Source organism: Thalassophryne amazonica, chromosome 11 (genome assembly GCF_902500255.1).
Source record: "Thalassophryne amazonica chromosome 11, fThaAma1.1, whole genome shotgun sequence".
In the NCBI taxonomy this organism is placed as follows: domain Eukaryota; kingdom Metazoa; phylum Chordata; class Actinopteri; order Batrachoidiformes; family Batrachoididae; genus Thalassophryne; species Thalassophryne amazonica.
Window position 1 is genome coordinate 97,258,277 of NC_047113.1, and position 24,251 is coordinate 97,282,527.

General features: G+C 41.3%; 1 protein-coding gene across 3 annotated transcripts in view; it reads left to right on the forward strand.

The window, feature by feature from the left end:
• The window catches only part of hvcn1 (hydrogen voltage-gated channel 1), a 75,736-nt gene extending 62,497 nt beyond the window's left edge, over positions 1-13,239 (forward strand). For all 3 annotated transcript variants that reach the window (XM_034180881.1, XM_034180879.1, XM_034180880.1), the window contains 2 exons: positions 8,410-8,522; positions 12,986-13,239. In XM_034180881.1, coding sequence (XP_034036772.1) covers positions 8,410-8,522; positions 12,986-13,042 — 170 coding nt within the window. In that variant the 3' untranslated portion in view covers positions 13,043-13,239. The remainder of the gene's footprint in view (positions 1-8,409; positions 8,523-12,985) is intronic.
• Positions 13,240-24,251: the final 11,012 nt, after the last annotated feature.

Here is a 24,251-nt window from a genome sequence, read left to right on the forward strand (position 1 = left end):
CAGCCCTGGTGGAGGCCAGCTCTCGGTTTGTGAGAGATTGGATGGCCCCGAGAACAGTCTGATGCACTAGTTCCTCAATTACATCCTCAGTTGAAGTAAACCAAGACCCATCCTTACTGTATACAGCTTGGATGGTTCCCCATTTCAAGATTGAAGATTCAAACAACTTTACTGATCCCAAAAAGGGCAATTCATATCACACCCAATTACCTCAGACAAAAAATACAGCAATTAATCCACAATTATTACTACAACCCCTGGCAAAAATTATGGAATCACCGGCCTCGGAGGATGTTCATTCAGTTGTTTAATTTTGTAGAAAAAAAGCAGATCACAGACATGACACAAAACTAAAGTCATTTCAAATGGCAACTTTCTGGCTTTAAGAAACACTATAAGAAATCAGGAAAAAAATTGTGGCAGTCAGTAACAGTTACTTTTTTAGACCAAGCAGAGGGAAAAAATATGGACTCACACAATTCTGAGGAAAAAATTATGGAATCATGAAAAAAAAAAAAGAACGCTCCAACACATCACTAGTATTTTGTTGCACCACCTCTGGCTTTTGTAACAGCTTGCAGTCTCTGAGGCATGGACTTAATGAGTGACAAACAGTACTCTTCATCAATCTGGCTCCAACTTTCTCTGATTGCTGTTGCCAGATCAGCTTTGCAGGTTGAAGCCTTGTCATGGACCATTTTCTTCAACTTCCACCAAAGATTTTCAATTGGATTAAGATTCGGACTATTTGCAGGCCATGACATTGACCCTATGTGTCTTTTTGCAAGGAATGTTTTCACAGTTTTTGCTCTATGGCAAGATGCATTATCATCTTGAAAAATGATTTCATCATCCCCAAACATCCTTTCAATTGATGGGATAAGAAAAGTGTCCAAAATATCAACGTAAACTTGTGCATTTATTGATGATGTAATGACAGCCATCTCCCCAGTGCCTTTACCTGACATGCAGCCCCATATCATCAATGACTGTGGAAATTTACATGTTCTCTTCAGGCAGTCATCTTTATAAATCTCACTGGAACGGCACCAAACAAAAGTTCCAGCATCATCACCTTGCCCAATGCAGATTCGAGATTCATCACTGAATATGACTTTCATCCAGTCATCCACAGTCCACGATTGTTTTTCCTTAGCCCATTGTAACCTTGTTTTTTTCTGTTGAGGTGTTAATGATGGCTTTTGTTTAGCTTTTCTGTATGTAAATCCCATTTCCTTTAGGCGGTTTCTTACAGTTCGGTCACAGACGTTGACTCCAGTTTCCTCCCATTCGTTCCTCATTTGTTTTGTTGTGCATTTTTTATTTTTGAGACATATTGCTTTAAGTTTTCTGTCTTGACGCTTTGATGTCTTCCTTGGTCTACCAGTATGTTTGCCTTTAACAACCTTCCCATGTTGTTTGTATTTGGTCCAGAGTTTAGACACAGCTGACTGTGAACAACCAACATCTTTTGCAACATTGCGTGATGATTTACCCTCTTTTAAGAGTTTGATAATCCTCTCCTTTGTTTCAATTGACATCTCTCGTGTTGGAGCCATGATTCATGTCAGTCCACTTGGTGCAACAGCTCTCCAAGGTGTGATCACTCCTTTTTAGATGCAGACTAACGAGCAGATCTGATTTGATGCAGGTGTTAGTTTTGGGGATGAAAATTTACAGGGTGATTCCATAATTTATTCCTCAGAATTGAGTGAATCCATATTTTTTTCCCTCTGCTTGGTCTAAAAAAAGTAACCGTTACTGACTGCCACAATTTTTTTTCCTGATTTCTTATAGTGTTTCTTAAAGCCAGAAAGTTGCCATTTGAAATGACTGTAGTTTTGTGTCATGTCTGTGATCTGCTTTTTTTCTACAAAATTAAACAACTGAATGAACATCCTCCGAGGCCGATGATTCCATAATTTTTGCCAGGGGTTGTAGTTGAATGTACTGTAATAATGGCAAACATCAGAATTAAAACACTGCACATATACATTTGATTGTTTGTGTATGCTAAACTTTAAGACAGTCCATCATCCGAATTGTGGAAATGTGTGTGTGTGTGTGTGTGTGTGTGTGTGTGTGTGTGTGTGTGTGTGTGTGTGTGTGTGTGTGTGTGTGTGTGTGTGTGTGTGTGTGTGTGTGTGTGTGTGTGTGTGTGTGTGTGTGTGTGTGTGTGTGTGTGTGTGGTGCAGTCTCCTGCGCGGCTGCGAGCTTGGGGGAGCGGCAGAGCAGAGGCCTGGGGGGGTAGGGTCAGAGACACAAGGGGGGTGGTAGAAATCTTGGTATAGGAGGCGTGCATCATGCAGATGAGTTTATATCAGTTACTGACCGTTTGTGCAAAATGTCTGGAGTTGCCTTGACAACATCTGTAGGGGAGGCAGAAAGATAAGAGGGGGAGCCGAATGGTTCACCAAGGCTGTAGAGATTCCTCTGGAGGAAAACAAACAGGGCATTTTGATCTTCGGTGGCTGATAAGCCTGTCATGTTTAGGGTTAAGGAGAGAATCACAGAATTTCCATTAACGGCTTCACTGACCGATCAAATCCAATTCACAAGTATTCCCTGGTCTCCGATATCTTCCTTTGCAAGGCGGACAGTTGCTCCGAGGTGTTTTCCAACTTGTGTCTGATTTCATGGGTTAACGCAGTCTGAGATTGTACCACTTTGCCCACCTCATTAATCATGACGGACAAGTGAGTGGTTGTGGTTCAGGTGTCAGCCGTCTTGCCAGTTCTCCAGTAGGTCAGGGCAGCGCATAAACCAACAAGCGCCAGCCCTCCTACTATAAAATCAAATAAAAATAAATCTTGGACGTCCTCCACAGAGAGTGGAGTCAAGCATGTGATGCGCCACTTCTCCCAGGCGTCGAGAACATAGCCCGCAGGGTAGGTTCCATCTGGGCACGCAGGGTCCCCTAGCCCTGATTTCCTTGTTGAAAAAATGGTGTCAGTAGTGTTCAGAGATCAGCTTATCAATTCCATGGTTATTCCAATATAGTTTGAAGAATTCACAGTCTCGTGAAGTAGGGACTTTGAAGGTTGGAGCAGAGATAGAGAAACACACAGAGGAGAGAGGAGCAGGCGATGCGACCGCCCTTGCCGAAGTCCCAGCTCAAGACCTCAGTAGAGATTTCCCTCTACTGAGGTGCCTCACGGTCCGCCAGAAGTACCTTGGTGCTGACCAAAACTCCTTCTCTATGGTTACTCCGAATTTCTCCCACACCCACTGCTTTGCCTCAGTCACAACAGAGGCTGACACTCTTTGGATCTGTCGGTACCTTGCAACTGCTTCCTGGACTCCTCCGAGATAACATATCCCGAAAGGACTCCTTCAGTCAGATGGCTTCCCTACCACTGGTGTCCACCACCGTGTTTGAGGGTTGCCGCCCCTTGAGGCACCTAAGACCTTCAGGCCACAGCTGTGGCTTCAGTAATGGAAGCTCTGTTTCAATGCCCCCACCTTCACAGGGAATGGTAAATGGACTGCATTTATATAGCGCTTTTCCATCTGCATCAGACGCTCAAAGCGCTTTACAATTATGCCTCACATTCACCCCGATGTCAGGGTGCTGCCATACAAGGTGCTCACTACACACAGGGAGCAATAGGGGATTAAAGGCCTTGCCCAGGGGCCCTGAGTGATTTTCCAGTCAGGCGGGGATTTGAACCCATGATCTTCTGGACTCAAGCCCAACACCTTAACCACTAGACCATCACAGGGAAGCCAGAAAAGCTCTGCCGGAGGTGTGAGTTGAAGATCTGTCAGACAGTGGGCTCCTCCAGACATTCAAAGTTCACCGGCACTATCAATCAATCAATCAATCAATTTTTTTATATAGCGCCAAATCACAACAAACAGTTGCCCCAAGGCGCTTTATATTGTAAGGCAAGGCCATACAATAATTATGTAAAACCCCAACGGTCAAAATGACCCCCTGTGAGCAAGCACTTGGCTACAGTGGGAAGGAAAAACTCCCTTTTAACAGGAAGAAACCTCCAGCAGAACCAGGCTCAGGGAGGGGCAGTCTTCTGCTGGGACTGGTTGGGGCTGAGGGAGAGAACCAGGAAAAAGACATGCTGTGGAGGGGAGCAGAGATCAATCACTAATGATTAAATGCAGAGTGGTGCATACAGAGCAAAAAGAGAAAGAAACAGTGCATCATGGGAACCCCCCAGCAGTCTACGTCTATAGCAGCATAACTAAGGGATTGTTCAGGGTCACCTGATCCAGCCCTAACTATAAGCTTTAGCAAAAAGGAAAGTTTTAAGCCTAATCTTAAAAGTAGAGAGGGTGTCTGTCTCCCTGATCCGAATTGGGAGCTGGTTCCACAGGAGAGGAGCCTGAAAGCTGAAGGCTCTGCCTCCCATTCTACTCTTACAAACCCTAGGAACTACAAGTAAGCCTGCAGTCTGAGAGCGAAGCGCTCTATTGGGGTGATATGGTACTACGAGGTCCCTAAGATAAGATGGGACCTGATTATTCAAAACCTTATAAGTAAGAAGAAGAATTTTAAATTCTATTCTAGAATTAACAGGAAGCCAATGAAGAGAGGCCAATATGGGTGAGATATGCTCTCTCCTTCTAGTCCCCGTCAGTACTCTAGCTGCAGCATTTTGAATTAACTGAAGGCTTTTTAGGGAACTTTTAGGACAACCTGATAATAATGAATTACAATAGTCCAGCCTAGAGGAAATAAATGCATGAATTAGTTTTTCAGCATCACTCTGAGACAAGACCTTTCTGATTTTAGAGATATTGCGTAAATGCAAAAAAGCAGTCCTACATATTTGTTTAATATGCGCTTTGAATGACATATCCTGATCAAAAATGACTCCAAGATTTCTCACAGTATTACTAGAGGTCAGGGTAATGCCATCCAGAGTAAGGATCTGGTTAGACACCATGTTTCTAAGATTTGTGGGGCCAAGTACAATAACTTCAGTTTTATCTGAGTTTAAAAGCAGGAAATTAGAGGTCATCCATGTCTTTATGTCTGTAAGACAATCCTGCAGTTTAGCTAATTGGTGTGTGTCCTCTGGCTTCATGGATAGATAAAGCTGGGTATCATCTGCGTAACAATGAAAATTTAAGCAATACCGTCTAATAATACTGCCTAAGGGAAGCATGTATAAAGTGAATAAAATTGGTCCTAGCACAGAACCTTGTGGAACTCCATAATTAACTTTAGTCTGTGAAGAAGATTCCCCATTTACATCAACAAATTGTAATCTATTAGACAAATATGATTCAAACCACCGCAGCGCAGTGCCTTTAATACCTATGGCATGCTCTAATCTCTGTAATAAAATTTTATGGTCAACAGTATCAAAAGCAGCACTGAGGTCTAACAGAACAAGCACAGAGATGAGTCCACTGTCCGAGGCCATAAGAAGATCATTTGTAACCTTCACTAATGCTGTTTCTGTACTATGATGAATTCTAAAACCTGACTGAAACTCTTCAAATAGACCATTCCTCTGCAGATGATCAGTTAGCTGTTTTACAACTACCCTTTCAAGAATTTTTGAGAGAAAAGGAAGGTTGGAGATTGGCCTATAATTAGCTAAGATAGCTGGGTCAAGTGATGGCTTTTTAAGTAATGGTTTAATTACTGCCACCTTAAAAGCCTGTGGTACATAGCCAACTAACAAAGATAGATTGATCATATTTAAGATCGAAGCATTAAATAATGGTAGGGCTTCCTTGAGCAGCCTGGTAGGAATGGGGTCTAATAAACATGTTGATGGTTCATTTAGGCTATCCATTTAGGCTTACCAGGTCTGTCCAAAGTCCTTCTCCACCCTCTGATCCAACTCAGCACCAGATGGTGATCAGTTGGCAGCTCTGTCCCTCTCTTCATCCAAGTGTCCAGAACATGTGGCCTCAGTTCAGATGATACGATCAAAAAATTGATCATTGACCTTCAGCCTAGGGAGCTCTGGTACCATGTACACTTATGAGCATCCCGTTTGAACATCGTGTTTTGTTATGGACAGTGCAAGACTTGCACAGAAGTCCAACAACAAACAACCATTCTGCTTTAGATCAGGGAGGCAGTTCCTCCCAATCACACCTCTCCAGGTATCTCTGTCAATGCCCACGTGTGCATTGAAGTCCCCCAGCAGAATAGTGGAGTCCCCCACTGGAGCCCCATACAGGAATCCATTCAGGGACTCAAAGAAGGCCAAATAGTCCAAACTGCGCCAAAGGCGCAGGAAGGTGACCCTCTCATAATTTGAAATACGTCCAATGACACTGTCCATTGATTGGCTCAACAACTGAAAGCTGCAGTCCTCATGCGAACAGTTCAGACTGTTACAAATATTAAAACCATTCACACACAGAGTAAATATAAAGTCTTAATATTACTAGTTATGTTGTCTCAGTCAGATTCATCATCACAGCCAGATGAGAACTTATCTACATAAACTGTCCTGATATTTGAAAATGATGTCTGAAAATTCTTTAGTTCCTTGTCATGGTTGAAGAAACGTAGCATTTTAAAAGAAGTCTATCTGTGGTTTGTTCGTTCTCAGTGCATTTCTCAGTCTGAACCAAAGAATGCCAGCGTCTTGTGTCACAACAAGACAATTAACTTATTTTAAAAGCTGAAAGAGTCGCAGCACCCCATTCATTCACATCAGCGTTTACCACAGGCATCAGTTGATTTTTCAGCATTCTGTACACAATGAAAATGAATCCCATGATCCACCAAGAGAAAAATAAAATAAAATTTCAAAAAATGTTAAATTACTCTGTTTTGCCTCCGTGTGGAGGGGGTGAGGCCGCGCCACAGCTTACATGTGCTGCATGATGTGCTCGTCAATATTTACGTGTTTCACCTACCAAACAAAAGAGTTCTACCAACGGTGGAAGCACAAACCAAGCCAGACTTAACCGTTCTGACCTGTACCATACCGTGCATTACCGACCTGGACTGTTTGGTGGAAACGGGGCTATTACCATACACTGGCTAAATCATTAAAGTGTGACAGTTGCATAACTTATTCAATGTAGCCAGCGTATTTGGCATATTTTTCATAAGTCAGCAAATGCTGGCGAAATCTTCAAGGTGTGACAGGTCCCTGAGGTTTAACCAGTGCATTACCAAGCTGTTCCAGGACAGTCCTCCTTCAGCTCATTTTTCCCCTGTTCCATATTTCACACCATATTACAAACACATTGTGTGCACTCACATCAATGATGTGGAAGAAGATGATTTATTCTTTTTTTAAATCATAATAACAAGAGAAACTATCTCCTTATTGTGCATCTCGAAAGATATGCACATATTTCAGCTGTTATTTATGGGAACAAATTTCCTGGCAACAGTTGCTGAAATTTTTGTTGGTCGACCTGACCGTGGTTTTGTTCCAACAGAATCCCTCATTTTCCACTTCTTAATTAGAGTTTGAACACTGTTGATTGCCATTCTCAGTCCCTTGGATATCTTTTTATATCCTTTCCTGTTTTATACAATTTGATGATCTTTTCTTTGACAATTATTTTGTTTTCCCTACGACTCCAGTACTGGATAAAAGATGCAAGGGTCTGTCAGGAGCACAGAAACTCACTGACCCGGTCAGCACTATGGTTTCATGCCAAGAAAGAGCACTACAGATGAAGTGTTTGCTCTGCGAGTGCTGAAGGAGAAGTATAGAGAAGGCCAGAAAGAGTTACATTTTGTGTTTATGGATTGAGAGAAAGCTTATGACAGTGTGTCAAGAGAAGAGGGAGACCAAAGAGGAGGTTTATGGATTTGCTGAGGGAGGACATGCAGGTGGTTGTTGTGACAGAGGAAGTTACAGAAGACAGGGTGAGATGGAAAGGATTGATCTGCTCTTGTGCCCCCTAATGGGACCAGCTGAAAGACGAAGATTTGACTGTACTTTACCTTATTTTACCTTGTGAGTTTTACCCTGGTCCTTATTGTAATGTTGTCCCTTACAAAGTACAAAGTCAAACTATTTCTCTGATTAAATTTATTCAAAATCACGGTGAAAAACAGGTCTGAATCCCGGAGAACTTCTCTCTCGCAGGAGATCCACCCTTCGAGAACGCCAAACAAAGAAATTGAAACAGTATTTATAAAACATAATATGGATGTGACAAAACATCCATATTTTTCCTCAAACTGACTCTGCCATACTTTTAAAGTAAACTAATTAATTACTACAAAACTGAACAAATGCTTTTAAATTCTTTTTACAAAGGCAGCCTTTGTAATATTTTGTTGACTGCATTTTTCCTCTGGGCCCACACAGGTTTAATAGAGTTTGTCAGTGCTATGCATTTATCTTTTAACTACATTTGAGCTCCCCCCCCCCAATAAAAAAGGATTTGCATCATGTCTGCACAGAAATGTGACCAAACAAAAGAATGTAATTGTGATGTGTTTTGGGTCAGGTATCCTGGTGTCGGTGAAGACCCGTGCCGAACAGAGAACCCACAAACTGAAGGAGAGCTACGACCACCTCGTCCACAGAGCCACTGAGCTACAAGAGCGCATTGATGAACTGGTACTGACGTCCAACCTCGTCACTTCAAATCAGATACAAAAATCAAAGGTCCTGGTGGTGAAGGGACCATCTTTGTTGTTATTGTTTGTAATGCTGGAAAAAATTGTAAACATTTGATGAACACTATAAATTATGACCATACCTCACAAACTCACTGTGCGAAATTGAGTATTATCTGTAGTAACAAACACAAAACAGTAAGAGAATCAGGACTGACTTTGACATTTTTAAGGTTTTTTTGTCATCACATTTTTTATTTACTTGGTCATGAAAAAAGAAAGTTCCATCACATAAAAACTGACACAAAGTGAGAACTGACATTAGTTAATAAACAATTAATGAATGTTTGTGAGTGCAGTGGTAAGAATATTTGCATGAGTTGAAAAAAGGAATATACCATTCAACAAGACACAGGTGAGTATGGTATTTTCTGGTGTGGTGTTTTTTTTTTTGGCCTTTCCTATCATCTTCCTTTTAGACCTTTTTTGCTCCCATCCTTTCATGTTTAATTTGGGTATGAGTTTTTCTCTCTCTTTGTTCAGAGCTCTCCACTGTCTGTCCCAGTTCCTCTTTAATTTGTGCCACACCCTGCTTTCTTTCCTCGTTTCACCACTCTTTGTCTGTTTTTATCACAGCCTTTCTCATTTTTATTTGTTCATCTTTTCTCTGGTCATCCTGTGTCTGTGTGGTCTGACTCTATATCGCTCTCTGGTGTTTATTTATATTCCTACAGGTCTTAGTCTTTGCCTTGGTTTTATCTCCCTCTAGTGATTGTTTTTGTCCTTACACGTTGTTACTCATAATTACTTCCACCTGCAGCTGCACTCATGTGTTTGGCAATAGAAGGAACCATGATGATGTCACGTGCTGGGCGAGGCCACACCGGTCCATCACACACTGACAGATCAGCACCATGCATAAAAAAAACACATCACATCCAGATGGATGACAACCCGTTTGAAATATTTTCACTTTGCAGCATTTAGTCTCAAGGATCAGATGTGGTTTGGCTCAGAATTGTGACCAGTACAGGTGGAAGATGGATCACATGATCACCCTGTGTTCCAATAGAAATCAGTGGTTCCAACACATCACATTAAAAACTAACCTCCCCTTCTCTATTTTTTTTTTCTTTTGGTTTTCTTTGTGCAGCTCCACATTTATGCACAATAAGCTGTGACTGAAGTTATGATGAGGGGTGCAAACTAACGATCTGATTTTCAGTTCATTTTGAAATCAAACAGTTTAACACGTGCAAAAGAGCGATTTTGCAGACAAACGGATCAACACAAAGTATAAAATTGAACTCACCGGCGTCAAGATGACTGTAAGCCGTGGAAGAAATAAAACCAGCGAGAAGAAACACTGATTTTGTGTTTGTGGATCTTTTTGGTTTTTTGTTTTATTTTTGGGAAGTCATATGATCCACACAGGTGTATGTAACATGCGGGTGTATACAATTAAAGCAGCCACCTCCTTGTGGGGGCTTTTTTTTGTTGTTGTTTAAAGAGAAACCTTTGGTTCGTGGTTTTTCTCCATCACTTTTTCAACCATGGTCGCACACGCAGAACTGTATTTAATGACTCTGTAACACAGGTGAACTGCAGCCTGATGCATGATGCGCACACCGGCCGGACTGTGCACGAGTGTGTTTTTTGGACCGCGTTTAAAAAGTTCCTCAACTTCAGAGCACATCCTGCTGCTGCACTCATCCCAGGCAGAAGTAAATAACAACAGCGACCCATTCTATTTAAAGTGCTTCTGCTTTAGCCGTGGTTGGGGATCATTTAATGTTGTTGGTGTCTTTAACTCTGGGTTTCCTGAAACCACTTCCAGTTGTCAGTACTCTGCTTGACTCTGCATTTTGAATATCTTTCTTTGGACTGCTTTATTCCTGTGTGCTCTTCCCCTTTATGGAAGAGGCTGTTTTTCCCTCAGTTTTCCCAGCCACCTTACTATTTTTCTATTTTGCATTTATCTTCTACATAAGTAGGAAGTTGACTTTGAGTTTGGACCTCTGTTTTGTGGCTGAAGTTTTCCTTTTTGATTGTGGAATTTATTCTCTCCTTTTGTGAAAATATTCCTCAGTTGCCTTCACTGTTTATGAAGAAAGACTCTCATCCTTTTTGTGATGATATTCCTGTGTTGAATCCACTGTTTATGAAGGACTGCTCAGTTGCTCTCTCCTTTTTGATGAAGCAGACTCCTGTGTTGAACTCTCCTTTATGAAGATTCCTCTGTTGAACTCATCTTGTACCTAAAGATTATTCCTCAGTTAATATCAGTAGTGACTTAATAAACTGCTGTTTTTGTTAAACTGCCTTCTTGTCTGGCTGACCTGCTATCGGGGTTCAATTTAGTCTGTCCCAACGCCCCACCATAACACTTTCTATCTTTTAATGAATGAAAATATTCTTTGCTTTGCATGAATGAAAATCATTCATTATTTGTTTTATATGACACCTCAGTAGATTTGTGACATTCGATATTACACTTAACATTGGGCAAGTGTTTCTTCTTAGTTTAGACGGGCAGCCAGCTCAAGGAAGAGTCTTGGTGGATCTGAACTTCTTCCATTTACAGATGATGGAGGCCACTGTGCTCATTGGGACCTTCTAAGCAGTAGAAATGTTTCTGTACCCTTCTCCAGATTTGTGCCTCTAGACAGTCCTGTCTTTAGGGTCTACAGACAATTCCTTTGAATTCATGCTTGGTTTATGCTCTGACATGCACAACTGTGGGACCTTACATGGAGACAGGTGTGTTCCTTTCCAAATCATGTCCAATCAGTTGGACTCCAATTAAGCTGTAGAAGCATCTCAAGGATGATCAGTGGAAACAGGATGCAGCCTGTGAATACATGTTTTTGTGGAGGCTGGTCAAGACCAAATTACAGGAGCAGTGGATCTCAGAGAAGATCTGGTAGAAAATGAGGGAAAGAAAAGAAACAGGAGAGCCACATGACAGAATCAGTCAGAATGAAGGAAGGTGTCCTGGAAGGAGGTGAAAAAGGGATCACCATCCCAGATACCTTTTTTGTTACTTTCCCTTCATGGTTGTTGGTCATCGGATCCCTGCCTGATCCCTTACAAGCAGTCTTGACAAACATATATGACTGATACCTGTGTTTGAACTTTCACTTTGGATTTTGACTGACCTGCCCTTACCAGCTGTGAGTTTTCTGTGCTGGGATCTCTGAACTTTACAGAAGGAGTCCTGCAGCAGGTCAGGTCAAGTCTGGGAGCATGCACTGGTGCTACAAGTCCAAGTATTCACCACATTATGTGACTAACTACCTTGGGTCCTCGATGACAACCACTCAGGCAGACATCCGGTCCATCCCCACCTCTTGAAAGTAACCAAACCATTTGCCACAGCCAGATGATATGTGGGCATCCTATTGGCCTTTTCCAGTTGCTGGAATCTTCAGCACTGAGGCACCAGAATGCTGGATCATGATCAGAGAAATACATCACATGACTGTTATGTGCAAGTGGTACTCCTCATATGAAGTAGGTTTTTGGTACACATTCATTGCAGTGGTACCCAGAGATCCTCTGAAGAGACCTGGAACCAAAGACAGACCAAAATCCTAAAAGACTTGGACCTTTGTTCTCCTGCTAAAGTATCCACATTGCCAAACACCTCTGTCCAGTGACCCCATAAGCACCTCTTCCGGCATCTCAGTTTCAAAGACTGAGGACCAGCAGAGACATGAACATCTCTGCTGAAATGCATCCAGATCACGACTGTTGGCTGAGTCCAGGAAGTTGTTGTAGGCCTGGATCTTATCAGTCTTGATCCAGAACAACTGTATAACAGACATTCCAACGCACTCACTCAGACCAGCCACAGGTTCCACAAAGATCACAGAGTGCCACCTGGGCAGCCAAGGTCTGTAAATATTCCTCAAAGACAACACAGGTTTATGCGAATTTAATCCACTGATGGGCGCTGTGGAGGATCACAAGCCATTTCAGAATTCCACAGAAAGTCACATTCACTCTGATGTCAGGGTGCTGCCATACAAGGTGCTCACTACACACCGGGAGCAACTTGGGGATTAAGGACCTTGCCCAAGGGCCCTTATTGATTTTCCGGTCAGGATGGGATTTGAACCGAGGATCCTCTGGTTTCAAGCCCAACGCTTAACCACTAGACCATCACCTCCCCAAAACCCAGCAGGACTACCAGACAAGGACTTAGTTGGACATTGACAGGGACAGAGACCTTACTGGAGTGGACTTTGCCAACCAAGATGGTGGATAAAATCCAAAATCAGGTGACGTTAGCTGCACGGGGGCTGAAATTCAGTGTGGAAAATCACACACGAGATCAAACAAAACCCCTCAAATGTCCATTTACATGTTGTGGATGGAACTTGGTGCAATTTAAATGTGACCTTTAAAGAGACTAACCAAGATGACTGAAGCAACCTAACTGTTTTTGTGTCTCTGTTCCAGGAACAAGAGAACCAGAAACTTCAAGCTCTCCTGAAGCAGCACGGCATCGAATCGTAAATTTTAAAGCTAACTGTTGTAGAGCTACTGTTCCATGTTGTGTGTTGCATAGATTTCATGTCAATTAGTGTCCCTCCTGTTTTTTAAAGACAGAGTTTAAAATATGTTCACAATAATAAATGTAAATGAATCAAGTTCATGCAATTAAAATATTTAGTAAACTATTCAAATTATTGAACAACAAAAATGAGCTCTTTCATTGTGTGATATTCAAAACTACAGACAGGAAATGTTCACCATTACAGCCAGTTTTCTTTTGACAGATCAGAGGATGGACACAAGAACATATTCAGTTCTCAAATTGTTGGTGACCGTGGATGGAGACCAATGAGGGAAGCCATCAAGACACCCACAGAAATGTCTGTGTGTCTGTGGATGTGACTGGAGAAACTGTTATCGTGATTTTTTTTTTTGGTCTGTTGAACCACAGCTTTGTGGTCGAATGGAATTAGTGGAGCAGATAACTGTAACAATTGTTCGTTTCTGGAAACAAGCGCCAACATTGGAACACATACTCCTCAAACATTACTCTTTTGAAAAAACTGAGTATCCACTTGAATTTTCAGTAGGCAGCCAGGTAGGGGTCAGTTGAATAATTACACGGGTAAAAATTTAAAAATGCTCCAATCATATTAAAAGCTATACCACATTATTTGTCTGATCACGACAATACCAAAAATGTATAGTTTGGACTATTTATGAATGTTATGGGGTAAAAACAGCAAGAATGGTGACAAAGGTCAATTTCAGTTTATACAGGGGTCAGAAGTTAAAAGTGCTCCAATTTTGGTAAAGTGATGCAAATTATTGGTTGAACTAATAGGATTCATAAATGAAATAGTTTTGACTGTGTTAAATGCTTGGTCTGCAAGGTAAAGGTAGAGCAATGTCGACATCCATTGGATTCTATGACGTGACATGTTACCCTGTAACATGATAACTAAGCATGCCACATAATGCAAACTATTCCTTTTTAAAACCCTATTAACTCAACCAATAATTTGCATCACATTTTACAATATTTAGAGCAACTTTAACATCTGACCCCTGTACAAACTAATGCTGACCTTTGTTACCATTCTTGCTGTTTTTACCCCATAACTCCATAACATTCAGTCATAGATAGTCCAAACTATACCTTTTTACTATCATTGTGATCAGACAAATAATGTGGTATAGCTTTCAATATGATTGAAACATTTTTAAATTTTGACCCCTGTGTAATTCTTCAATTGACCCCTACCTGGCCGCCTACTGAAAATTCAATTTTTCAAAAGAGTAATGTCTAAGGAGTATTTTTGCCAACTTTGGTGCTTGTTTCCAGATTTGAAGGATTCCTCTGTAAATATTCTGTTATCTGCTGCATTAGAATAGAGAAAGACTTGTGGGCCCCATCTTCGAACTGCTGCAAAGCAGGACTCAGCCCAGGGCAGGTGTCAAGTTTACACCCAGTGCCTGAGTCATCTAAATCATGACACCATTTGTCCTCCTGTGGCCATAATGAGGTTAGGTCTGGTGCAGAGCTCATCATTGATACGGTCTCACACTCAAACACACCTTATATAAGCAAGTTCATAGTGCACATACACTCTGCTTGTCAGTTACCTGAATGACCTGTTGTGCTGCCAAAACCATATAATCAATCAATCAATCAATCAATTTTTTTTATATAGCGCCAAATCACAACAAACAGTTGCCCCAAGGCGCTTTATATTGTAAGGCAAGGCCATACAATAATTATGTAAAACCCCAACGGTCAAAACGACCCCCTGTGAGCAAGCACTTGGCTACAGTGGGAAGGAAAAACTCCCTTTTAACAGGAAGAAACCTCCAGCAGAACCAGGCTCAGGGAGGGGCAGTCTTCTGCTGGGACTGGTTGGGGCTGAGGGAGAGAACCAGGAAAAAGACATGCTGTGGAGGGGAGCAGAGATCGATCACTAATGATTAAATGCAGAGTGGTGCATACAGAGCAAAAAGAAAAAGAAACAGTGCATCATGGGAACCCCCCAGCAGTCTACGTCTATAGCAGCATAACTAAGGGATGGTTCAGGGTCACCTGATCCAGCCCTAACTATAAGCTTTAGCAAAAAGGAAAGTTTTAAGCCTAATCTTAAAAGTAGAGAGGGTGTCTGTCTCCCTGATCTGAATTGGGAGCTGGTTCCACAGGAGAGGAGCCTGAAAGCTGAAGGCTCTGCCTCCCATTCTACTCTTACAAACCCTAGGAACTACAAGTAAGCCTGCAGTCTGAGAGCGAAGCGCTCTATTGGGGTAATATGGTACTACGAGGTCCCTAAGATAAGATGGGACCTGATTATTCAAAACCTTATAAGTAAGAAGAAGAATTTTAAATTCTATTCTAGAATTAACAGGAAGCCAATGAAGAGAGGCCAATATGGGTGAGATATGCTCTCTCCTTCTAGTCCCCGTCAGTACTCTAGCTGCAGCATTTTGAATTAACTGAAGGCTTTTTAGGGAACTTTTAGGACAACCTGATAATAATGAATTACAATAGTCCAGCCTAGAGGAAATAAATGCATGAATTAGTTTTTCAGCATCACTCTGAGACAAGACCTTTCTGATTTTAGAGATATTGCGTAAATGCAAAAAAGCAGTCCTACATATTTGTTTAATATGCACTTTGAATGACATATCCTGATCAAAAATGACTCCAAGATTTCTCACAGTATTACTAGAGGTCAGGGTAATGCCATCCAGAGTAAGGATCTGGTTAGACACCATGTTTCTAAGATTTGTGGGGCCAAGTACAATAACTTCAGTTTTATCTGAGTTTAAAAGCAGGAAATTAGAGGTCATCCATGTCTTTATGTCTGTAAGACAATCCTGCAGTTTAGCTAATTGGTGTGTGTCCTCTGGCTTCATGGATAGATAAAGCTGGGTATCATCTGCGTAACAATGAAATTTAAGCAATACCGTCTAATAATACTGCCTAAGGGGGCACAGCGGTGTTTTGCTGTATCTGTTAATTTTGGCTCTCTGTTGGGACTGTTTACACAGAGACTGCTACCTGCTGCTTTGGACTTTGAACTAATAGTCTTTTTCAAGACTTTTTTACTTTTTTACCTTTTTTTTTTTTTTTTTTTTTTTTTTTTTTTTTTTTTTTTTTTTTTTTTACTTTTTTACTTGACTCTACTGGTGGTCGGCTCTCACTGCGGTATTGTATCACTTCTTGTTCCGGAGCACAGCGGTGTTTTTCTGTATCTGTTAGCTGTTTGATCTGCGCAGTTAGATTGATCTAGTTATCTAGATTACGATTTGTTTCCCAGTGTAATCTTTACGTGCCTTAACTAAAGCACTCCTTCTGCTGAATCACCTCTAAATTATTTACACATTATTCGCTTTGCGTGTTTTTAGGAATCCGCTAGCTTAGCGTAGCTACTAGCTCTTAGCCGATTTAGCATGGCGGCTTCTCCTGTCTCTCCCGCACTTTTCTGCTCTGGGTGTGAAATGTTTAGTTATTCCTCGGCCTCCTTTAGCAGTAATGGTACTTGTAATAAGTGTAGCTTATTCGTAGCTTTGGAGGCCAGGCTGGGCGAATTGGAGACTCGGCTCCGCACCGTGGAAAATTCTACAGCTAGCAAGGCCCCTGTAGTCGGTGCGGACCAAGGTAGCTTAGCCGCCGTTAGTTCCCCCCTGGCAGATCCCGAGCAGCCGGGAAAGCAGGCCGACTGGGTGACTGTGAGGAGGAAGCGTAGCCCTAAACAGAAGCCCCGTGTACACCGCCAACCCGTTCACATCTTTAACCGTTTTTCCCCACTCGACGATACACCCGCCGAGGATCAAACTCTGGTTATTGGCGACTCTGTTTTGAGAAATGTGAAGTTAGCGACACCAGCAACCATAGTCAATTGTCTTCCGGGGGCCAGAGCAGGCGACATTGAAGGAAATTTGAAACTGCTGGCTAAGGCTAAGCGTAAATTTGGTAAGATTGTAATTCACGTCGGCAGTAATGACACCCGGTTACGCCAATCGGAGGTCACTAAAATTAACATTGAATCGGTGTGTAACTTTGCAAAAACAATGTCGGACTCTGTAGTTTTCTCTGGGCCCCTCCCCAATCAGACCGGGAGTGACATGTTTAGCCGCATGTTCTCCTTGAATTGCTGGCTGTCTGAGTGGTGTCCAAAAAATGAGGTGGGCTTCATAGATAATTGGCAAAGCTTCTGGGGAAAACCTGGTCTTGTTAGGAGAGACGGCAGCCATCCCACTTTGGATGGAGCAGCTCTCATTTCTAGAAATCTGGCCAATTTTCTTAAATCCTCCAAACCGTGACTATCCAGGGTTGGGACCAGGAAGCAGAGTTGTAGTCTTACACACCTCTCTGCAGCTTCTCTCCCCCTGCCATCCCCTCATTACCCCATCCCCGTAGAGACGGTGCCTGCTCCCAGACTACCAATAACCAGCAAAAATCTATTTAAGCATAAAAATTCAAAAAGAAAAATAATATAGCACCTTCAACTGCACCACAGACTAAAACAGTTAAATGTGGTCTATTAAACATTAGGTCTCTCTCTTCTAAGTCCCTGTTGGTAAATGATATAATAATTGATCAACATATTGATTTATTCTGCCTAACAGAAACCTGGTTACAGCAGGATGAATATGTTAGTTTAAATGAGTCAACACCCCCGAGTCACACTAACTGTCAGAATGCTCGTAGCACGGGCCGGGGTGGAGGATTAGCAGCAATCTTCCATTCCAGCTTATTAATTAATCCAAAACCCAGACAGAGCTTTAATTCATTTGAAAGCTTGTCTCTTAGTCTTGTCCATCCAAATTGGAAGTCCCAAAAACCAGTTTTATTTGTTATTATCTATCGTCCACCTGGTCGTTACTGTGAGTTTCTCTGTGAATTTTCAGACCTTTTGTCTGACTTAGTGCTTAGCTCAGATAAGATAATTATAGTGGGCGATTTTAACATCCACACAGATGCTGAGAATGACAGCCTCAACACTGCATTTAATCTATTATTAGACTCTATTGGCTTTGCTCAAAAAGTAAATGAGTCCACCCACCACTTTAATCATATCTTAGATCTTGTTCTGACTTATGGTATGGAAATAGAAGACTTAACAGTATTCCCTGATAACTCCCTTCTGTCTGATCATTTCTTAATAACATTTACATTTACTCTGATGGACTACCCAGCAGTGGGGAATAAGTTTCATTACACTAGAAGTCTTTCAGAAAGCGCTGTAACTAGGTTTAAGGATATGATTCCTTCTTTATGTTCTCTAATGCCATATACCAACACAGTGCAGAGTAGCTACCTAAACTCTGTAAGGGAGATAGAGTATCTCGTCAATAGTTTTACATCCTCATTGAAGACAACTTTGGATGCTGTAGCTCCTCTGAAAAAGAGAGCTTTAAATCAGAAGTGTCTGACTCCGTGGTATAACTCACAAACTCGTAGCTTAAAGCAGATAACCCGTAAGTTGGAGAGGAAATGGCGTCTCACTAATTTAGAAGATCTTCACTTAGCCTGGAAAAAGAGTCTGTTGCTCTATAAAAAAGCCCTTCGTAAAGCTAGGACATCTTTCTACTCATCACTAATTGAAGAAAATAAGAACAACCCCAGGTTTCTTTTCAGCACTGTAGCCAGGCTGACAAAGAGTCAGAGCTCTATTGAGCTGAGTATTCCATTAACTTTAACTAGTAATGACTTCATGACTTTCTTTGCTAACAAAATTTTAACTATTAGAGAAAAAATTACTCATAACCATCCCAAAGACGTATCGTTATCTTTGGCTGCTTTCAGTGATGCCGGTATTTGGTTAGACTCTTTCTCTCCGATTGTTCTGTCTGAGTTATTCTCATTAGTTACTTCATCCAAACCATCAACATGTTTATTAGACCCCATTCCTACCAGGCTGCTCAAGGAAGCCCTACCATTATTAATGCTTCGATCTTAAATATGATCAATCTATCTTTGTTAGTTGGCTATGTACCACAGGCTTTTAAGGTGGCAGTAATTAAACCATTACTTAAAAGCCATCACTTGACCCAGCTATCTTAGCTAATTATAGGCCAATCTCCAACCTTCCTTTTCTCTCAAAAATTCTTGAAAGGGTAGTTGTAAAACAGCTAACTGATCATCTGCAGAGGAATGGTCTATTTGAAGAGTTTCAGTCAGGTTTTAGAATTCATCATAGTACAGAAACAGCATTAGTGAAGGTTACAAATGATCTTCTTATGGCCTCGGACAGTGGACTCATCTCTGTGCTTGTTCTGTTAGATCTCAGTGCTGCTTTTGATACTGTTGACCATAAAATTTTATTACAGAGATTAGAGCATGCCATAGGTATTAAAGGCACTGCGCTGCGGTGGTTTGAATCATATTTGTCTAATAGATTACAATTTGTTCATGTAAATGGGGAATCTTCTTCACAGACTAAAGTTAATTATGGAGTTCCACAAGGTTCTGTGCTAGGACCAATTTTATTCACTTTATTGCTATTGAATATAGAAGAGGAAAAACAACAAAACATTTTTTTATGAGCTTTTTCCTGTCCCTTCTTTCAGACACATGATGAAAGTGAATTGAAAACAAACAAAATTCATCTGCTTACGGAAAAAACCTCAAAACTCCACCTTCCTGTTTTACTGCTTCACCTCAGGGAGCTTTGGTGTCCACAGTGCTCTCTGGCAGGTTGATGCTAATCCATTTACTATCAAAAAAATCTTTTACTTGCGCACCAAGTTCCTCAGTCATGTGTTGAACCTGGCACAGTCCAGTTTACACAGGTGCCACTCGTATTGGATGATATCATGTTCTAGACAAAAGCACGCTCACGCCTAATGGACAAATCCAACCCCTTTGCCCCCAGCTTTGCAGCTTTCCTGCTCAATGTGTTTGGACAAGCCATATATGGATTTGTGTCCACTGCAGTCAAAATGAGGCCCGAAACAGTTCAAATCTAAGCTCATGTCTGCCAAGTGTTTTCTAACAAACTGGGGCTGAAATTTCATGTGTTCTTTTCTACTCCACCATGTTGGTGATGCAGCAGGGAAAAGGTGTTCTGTGCATCTTCTCCAGTCACAGCCACAGATGGCCATAATTCCTGCATTGTGTTTTTGTGGTTTCCCTCACTGGTCTCCTACATGGAGGGTCACTTTTGGAGAACGATGTACTCCAGAGAGATTTAAGTGTGCTACACTCTTTTATATTTCTCATGTAAATGAAGTCCAACACTTACTCAGGTCAGTTCTTCTCTGGGAGCATACACTGGTGCTTAGCGTTGTTTCATGCACTGTGCTGCAGCAACACACGACAAAACTGCTCTGGATCCTGGAGGGTCCACCGCCAAGGCAGACAACCAGTCGATTTCCCCATATCTGAAAAGTAGCCTTTGGGCTTCTACAGCCAGGTGAAATGTGTCTCCATGGTTTTTTTTTTGTTGCTGGGATCCACACTGAGGTGCCTGTGTGCTTGGCTGTGCCCAGGAAAGCATGACACACAACCAAAATGTCATAGCAGATGTTCCCTCCCTACATGAGTAGTACATATCATCGGTGTGTACCAAAGTAATGGTTTGTTTGACCCAAAGTCATTCTGGTGGTACCCAAGGATTCTCCAAAGAGACCCAATAGCAGACATCCAGCCATTATCTAAAGCTTCCAAGTCTGATAACTAGTTTGACAAGAAGCACCAGCACCCTGAAGACTTTGACCATCATTCTCCTGCAAATGTATCAACATCACATTTCATCACATATACCTGTGACGGTTGAGTCCAAGGAAGTCACTGAAAACCTGAATCTCACTCTTGATCTGGGACAATTGCAAACCCAGACTCTCAAACTCCTCATGCTGCTTCTCCAGCATTGTAGTCCACAAGGATCAAAACATCACCAGCAAAGTCAAAGTCAATGAATGTTTCCTCACCCAATGAACAGAGCAGCAACCAGCGCACACCCCTGATGAATGCCAGAATTCTGAAGAACGCACAGGTTTTGTGTCTCTACACCAGGGGTGGGCAGTCATGTGCTCCTAGTGGTTGGTTTGTGTCTAAGTGTAATTAGGATGGGTTAAATACAGAGGATAAGTTTTGTTGTATGTATGAATATATGTGCAATGACAATAAAGTTTCTGTTCTAAACGTTTTTCTACTAATCACCTCAGCAGGTGACTTCATTGATGATCCGGTGTTTATGTTCAGGGGAGAAGCTCATCAGCAACTCACCTGCTGAGGTGGCTGGTTGCAAGAAACCCTGCACTGTCTTGGCCCTCGCTGCCCACCCCTGCTCTATACGGCACACAGTCCCTGGCTGGCATGTTATAACAACCAAGTGGCCTCTGCGTGTATGGCTTCGATCACAGAGAAACTGGGGGGAGCTGACGTGCCGTGTGGTATGCTCATGTATTTTGGATCAAGGATGAACGCTGTGAAAACAAAAAACTGATAGGACTAATATTTTTGTAGAAATTAGCGACAATAGCTAACAACAGTGAACAATAGATGTTGTGCTGCACCATGGGAGTTCTGGGATTTAAATGTTATTGTAGTTCATTCAGTGTTTCGCCGTTGTGAATCTCGCGTGGGTTCACAGTCCATGACTCACACGAAAGATCAGTTTGATCATAGTTCCGGTTCAGGGCACAAAGTAAACAAACGTTGTGAAGCATGGACAAGACAACTTCAGGGCACAGCAGAAGTTCACAGGTGCTACACCTCCTCTAGATAGCCCTCTCAATTTGGGAGAACGTGTCATCATAATTACCCATGAATTCGCTGGATCAACACCATCCACATCCTCGTTAGTCATTGTTTACACCTGCTGTGAAACGCCGAAACTCTGCTGGCACTCTGGGAAGTGCAGGAGGCCGCCAGGGGCATTATGGGAAACGTTAAAGTACCACATGATAAGTTTAACAGTGTTGTTCGTGTTACTGATTTATTTTTTTGTAATTCAATTGAACCGAGGATCCTCTGGTTTCAAGCCCAACGCTTAACCACTAGACCCACAGGTTGTGTCATTTTGCCATTACCGTGACTGAGTTGTATCATGTTGCTGTTACCATGAGTGAAAACTGTAGTGTGTTTGATATCTTCCACCACCTTCTCTGTTTATTAATTCACATTTACATTGAAAAATGCTTAAAGTGGCAGGAGGTTAAGAGGGTTGTAGTGACGGGGAGAAGCTGAAGGTTTTTAGCCATGCTAATGCTCCCCAGAAGCATTTACTGAAATAAAAGAAGGACCTAAATGAAATTAAGAGGTGCTGAAGAGCTTTGCTTGTTCATGTCCCCGACATACACAAATTAATAATAGTGTATATAACAAGAACCTAAACAATTTGAAAATACATTAAGACAGTAAACTAACATTCAAAAATTACATAAGTAACAAGAAATAAAAGAACTGAGTTCTTTTAAAATCTGTTGAAGTCTAAAGCTCTAAAAAAAATTCTGGACCCGCTCGCCATTCCAACTCATTATAGAAACTGCATAATTTATTGCCACCATTGAAAAATGTCAGCTACCTATTTTATAAACACTACCCAATCTCGAGCCCATGGATCCCCACATGCATCGCACTAGTATTCATTTACTTGGAAACGTTCAGTGTGAAAAGAAAACTGTTTTTAAAGGCCATTTTACTGTAACTTCCCAGTAAATGTCAGGTACTATTACACTCCATTTTTATTTCATTAGATGAGAACATTTTGTTGTTAAATAAATAAACTTTTGGTCTAAATGAAAGGCCAAAGGCCTTGTAATCAGAACATCATAGGTTCAGTTCTGCCACCAGACTGGGTCTGTCAAGGCTCTTAATCCAGAAGTTGTTCTTGTGTAGTTTACTGCCTTGTGTGGCAGCAGTCTTATGTCAATGTGTGAATGGTTGAATGTAAGTCATCATTGTAAAGTGTCTGCTTTCGACAGTGAATGTACTTTATTTACCTTCGCAAATGTTAACTACAACCATGAGATGTGGGTAATTTACAATGTGAAATGTGCGAACACTGATGCCGTACACTGAGGAAAATAAGTAATTGAACACCCTGCGATTTTGCAAGTTCTCCCACTTAGAAATCATGGAGGGGTCTGAAATTTTCATCTTAGGTGCATGTCCACTGTGAAAGATATAATCTTAAAAAAAAATCCGGAAATCACAATGTATGATTTTTTTAAATAATTTATTTGTATATTTGTATGCACCTAAGATGAAAATTTCAGACCCCTCCATGATTTGTAAGTGGGAGAACTTGCAAAATCGCAGGGTGTTCAAATACTTATTTTCCTCAAAAACATGATGTGGCGCCTGTCAGTCTTCAAGGCTGAGAACTTCCTTTAGCTAATGGACATGAAAATGAAACAGTAAATCTCAACCAATGGCAGTTGTGTATGGTGTGAAATGGAATGTAAAAAAAAAGACATTTCATTCATTAAAACTATTTAATAAAGACCTTTTTATGTTCTATGTACATAGTTTATACAGTAACTGAATGATAAATACAACAGAGCTGGACTGGAACCTGTAAAGAACAAAGTTGTACAACCTCAATTCCAATGAAGTTGGGTCGTGTAAAATATAAATAAAAACAGAATACAATGATTTGCAAATCCTCTTCAACCTATATTCAACTGAATACACCACAAAGACAAGATATTTAATGTTCAAACTGATAAACTTTGTTGTTTTTGTGCCAATATTTGTTCATTTTGAAATGGATGCCTGCAACACATTTCAAAAAAGTTGGGACAGGGCAACAAAAGACTGGGAAAGTTGATGAATGCTCAAAGAACACCTAATTGGAAACAGGTGAGTGTCACGAATGGGTATAAAAGGAGCTTCCCCAAAAGGTTCAGCCTTTCACAAGCAAAGATCACCACTTTGTGAACTGCATGAAAAAATAGTCCAACAGTTTAAGAACAATGTTTCTCAACGTTCAACTGCAATGAATTTAGGGACTCCATCATCTACAGTCCATAATATAATCAGATTTAGAGAATCTGGAGAACTTTCTACACGTAAGCGGCAAGGACGAAAACCAACACTGAATGCCACTGACCTTTGATCCTTCAGGTGGCACTGCATTAAAAACTGACATCATTGTGTAAAGGATCTTATCGCGTGGGTTCAGGAACACTTCAGAAAACAATTGTCAGTTAACACAGTTCATTGTTACATCTACAAGTGCAAGTTAAAACTCTACCATGCAAAGAGAAAGCCATACATCAACAACATCCA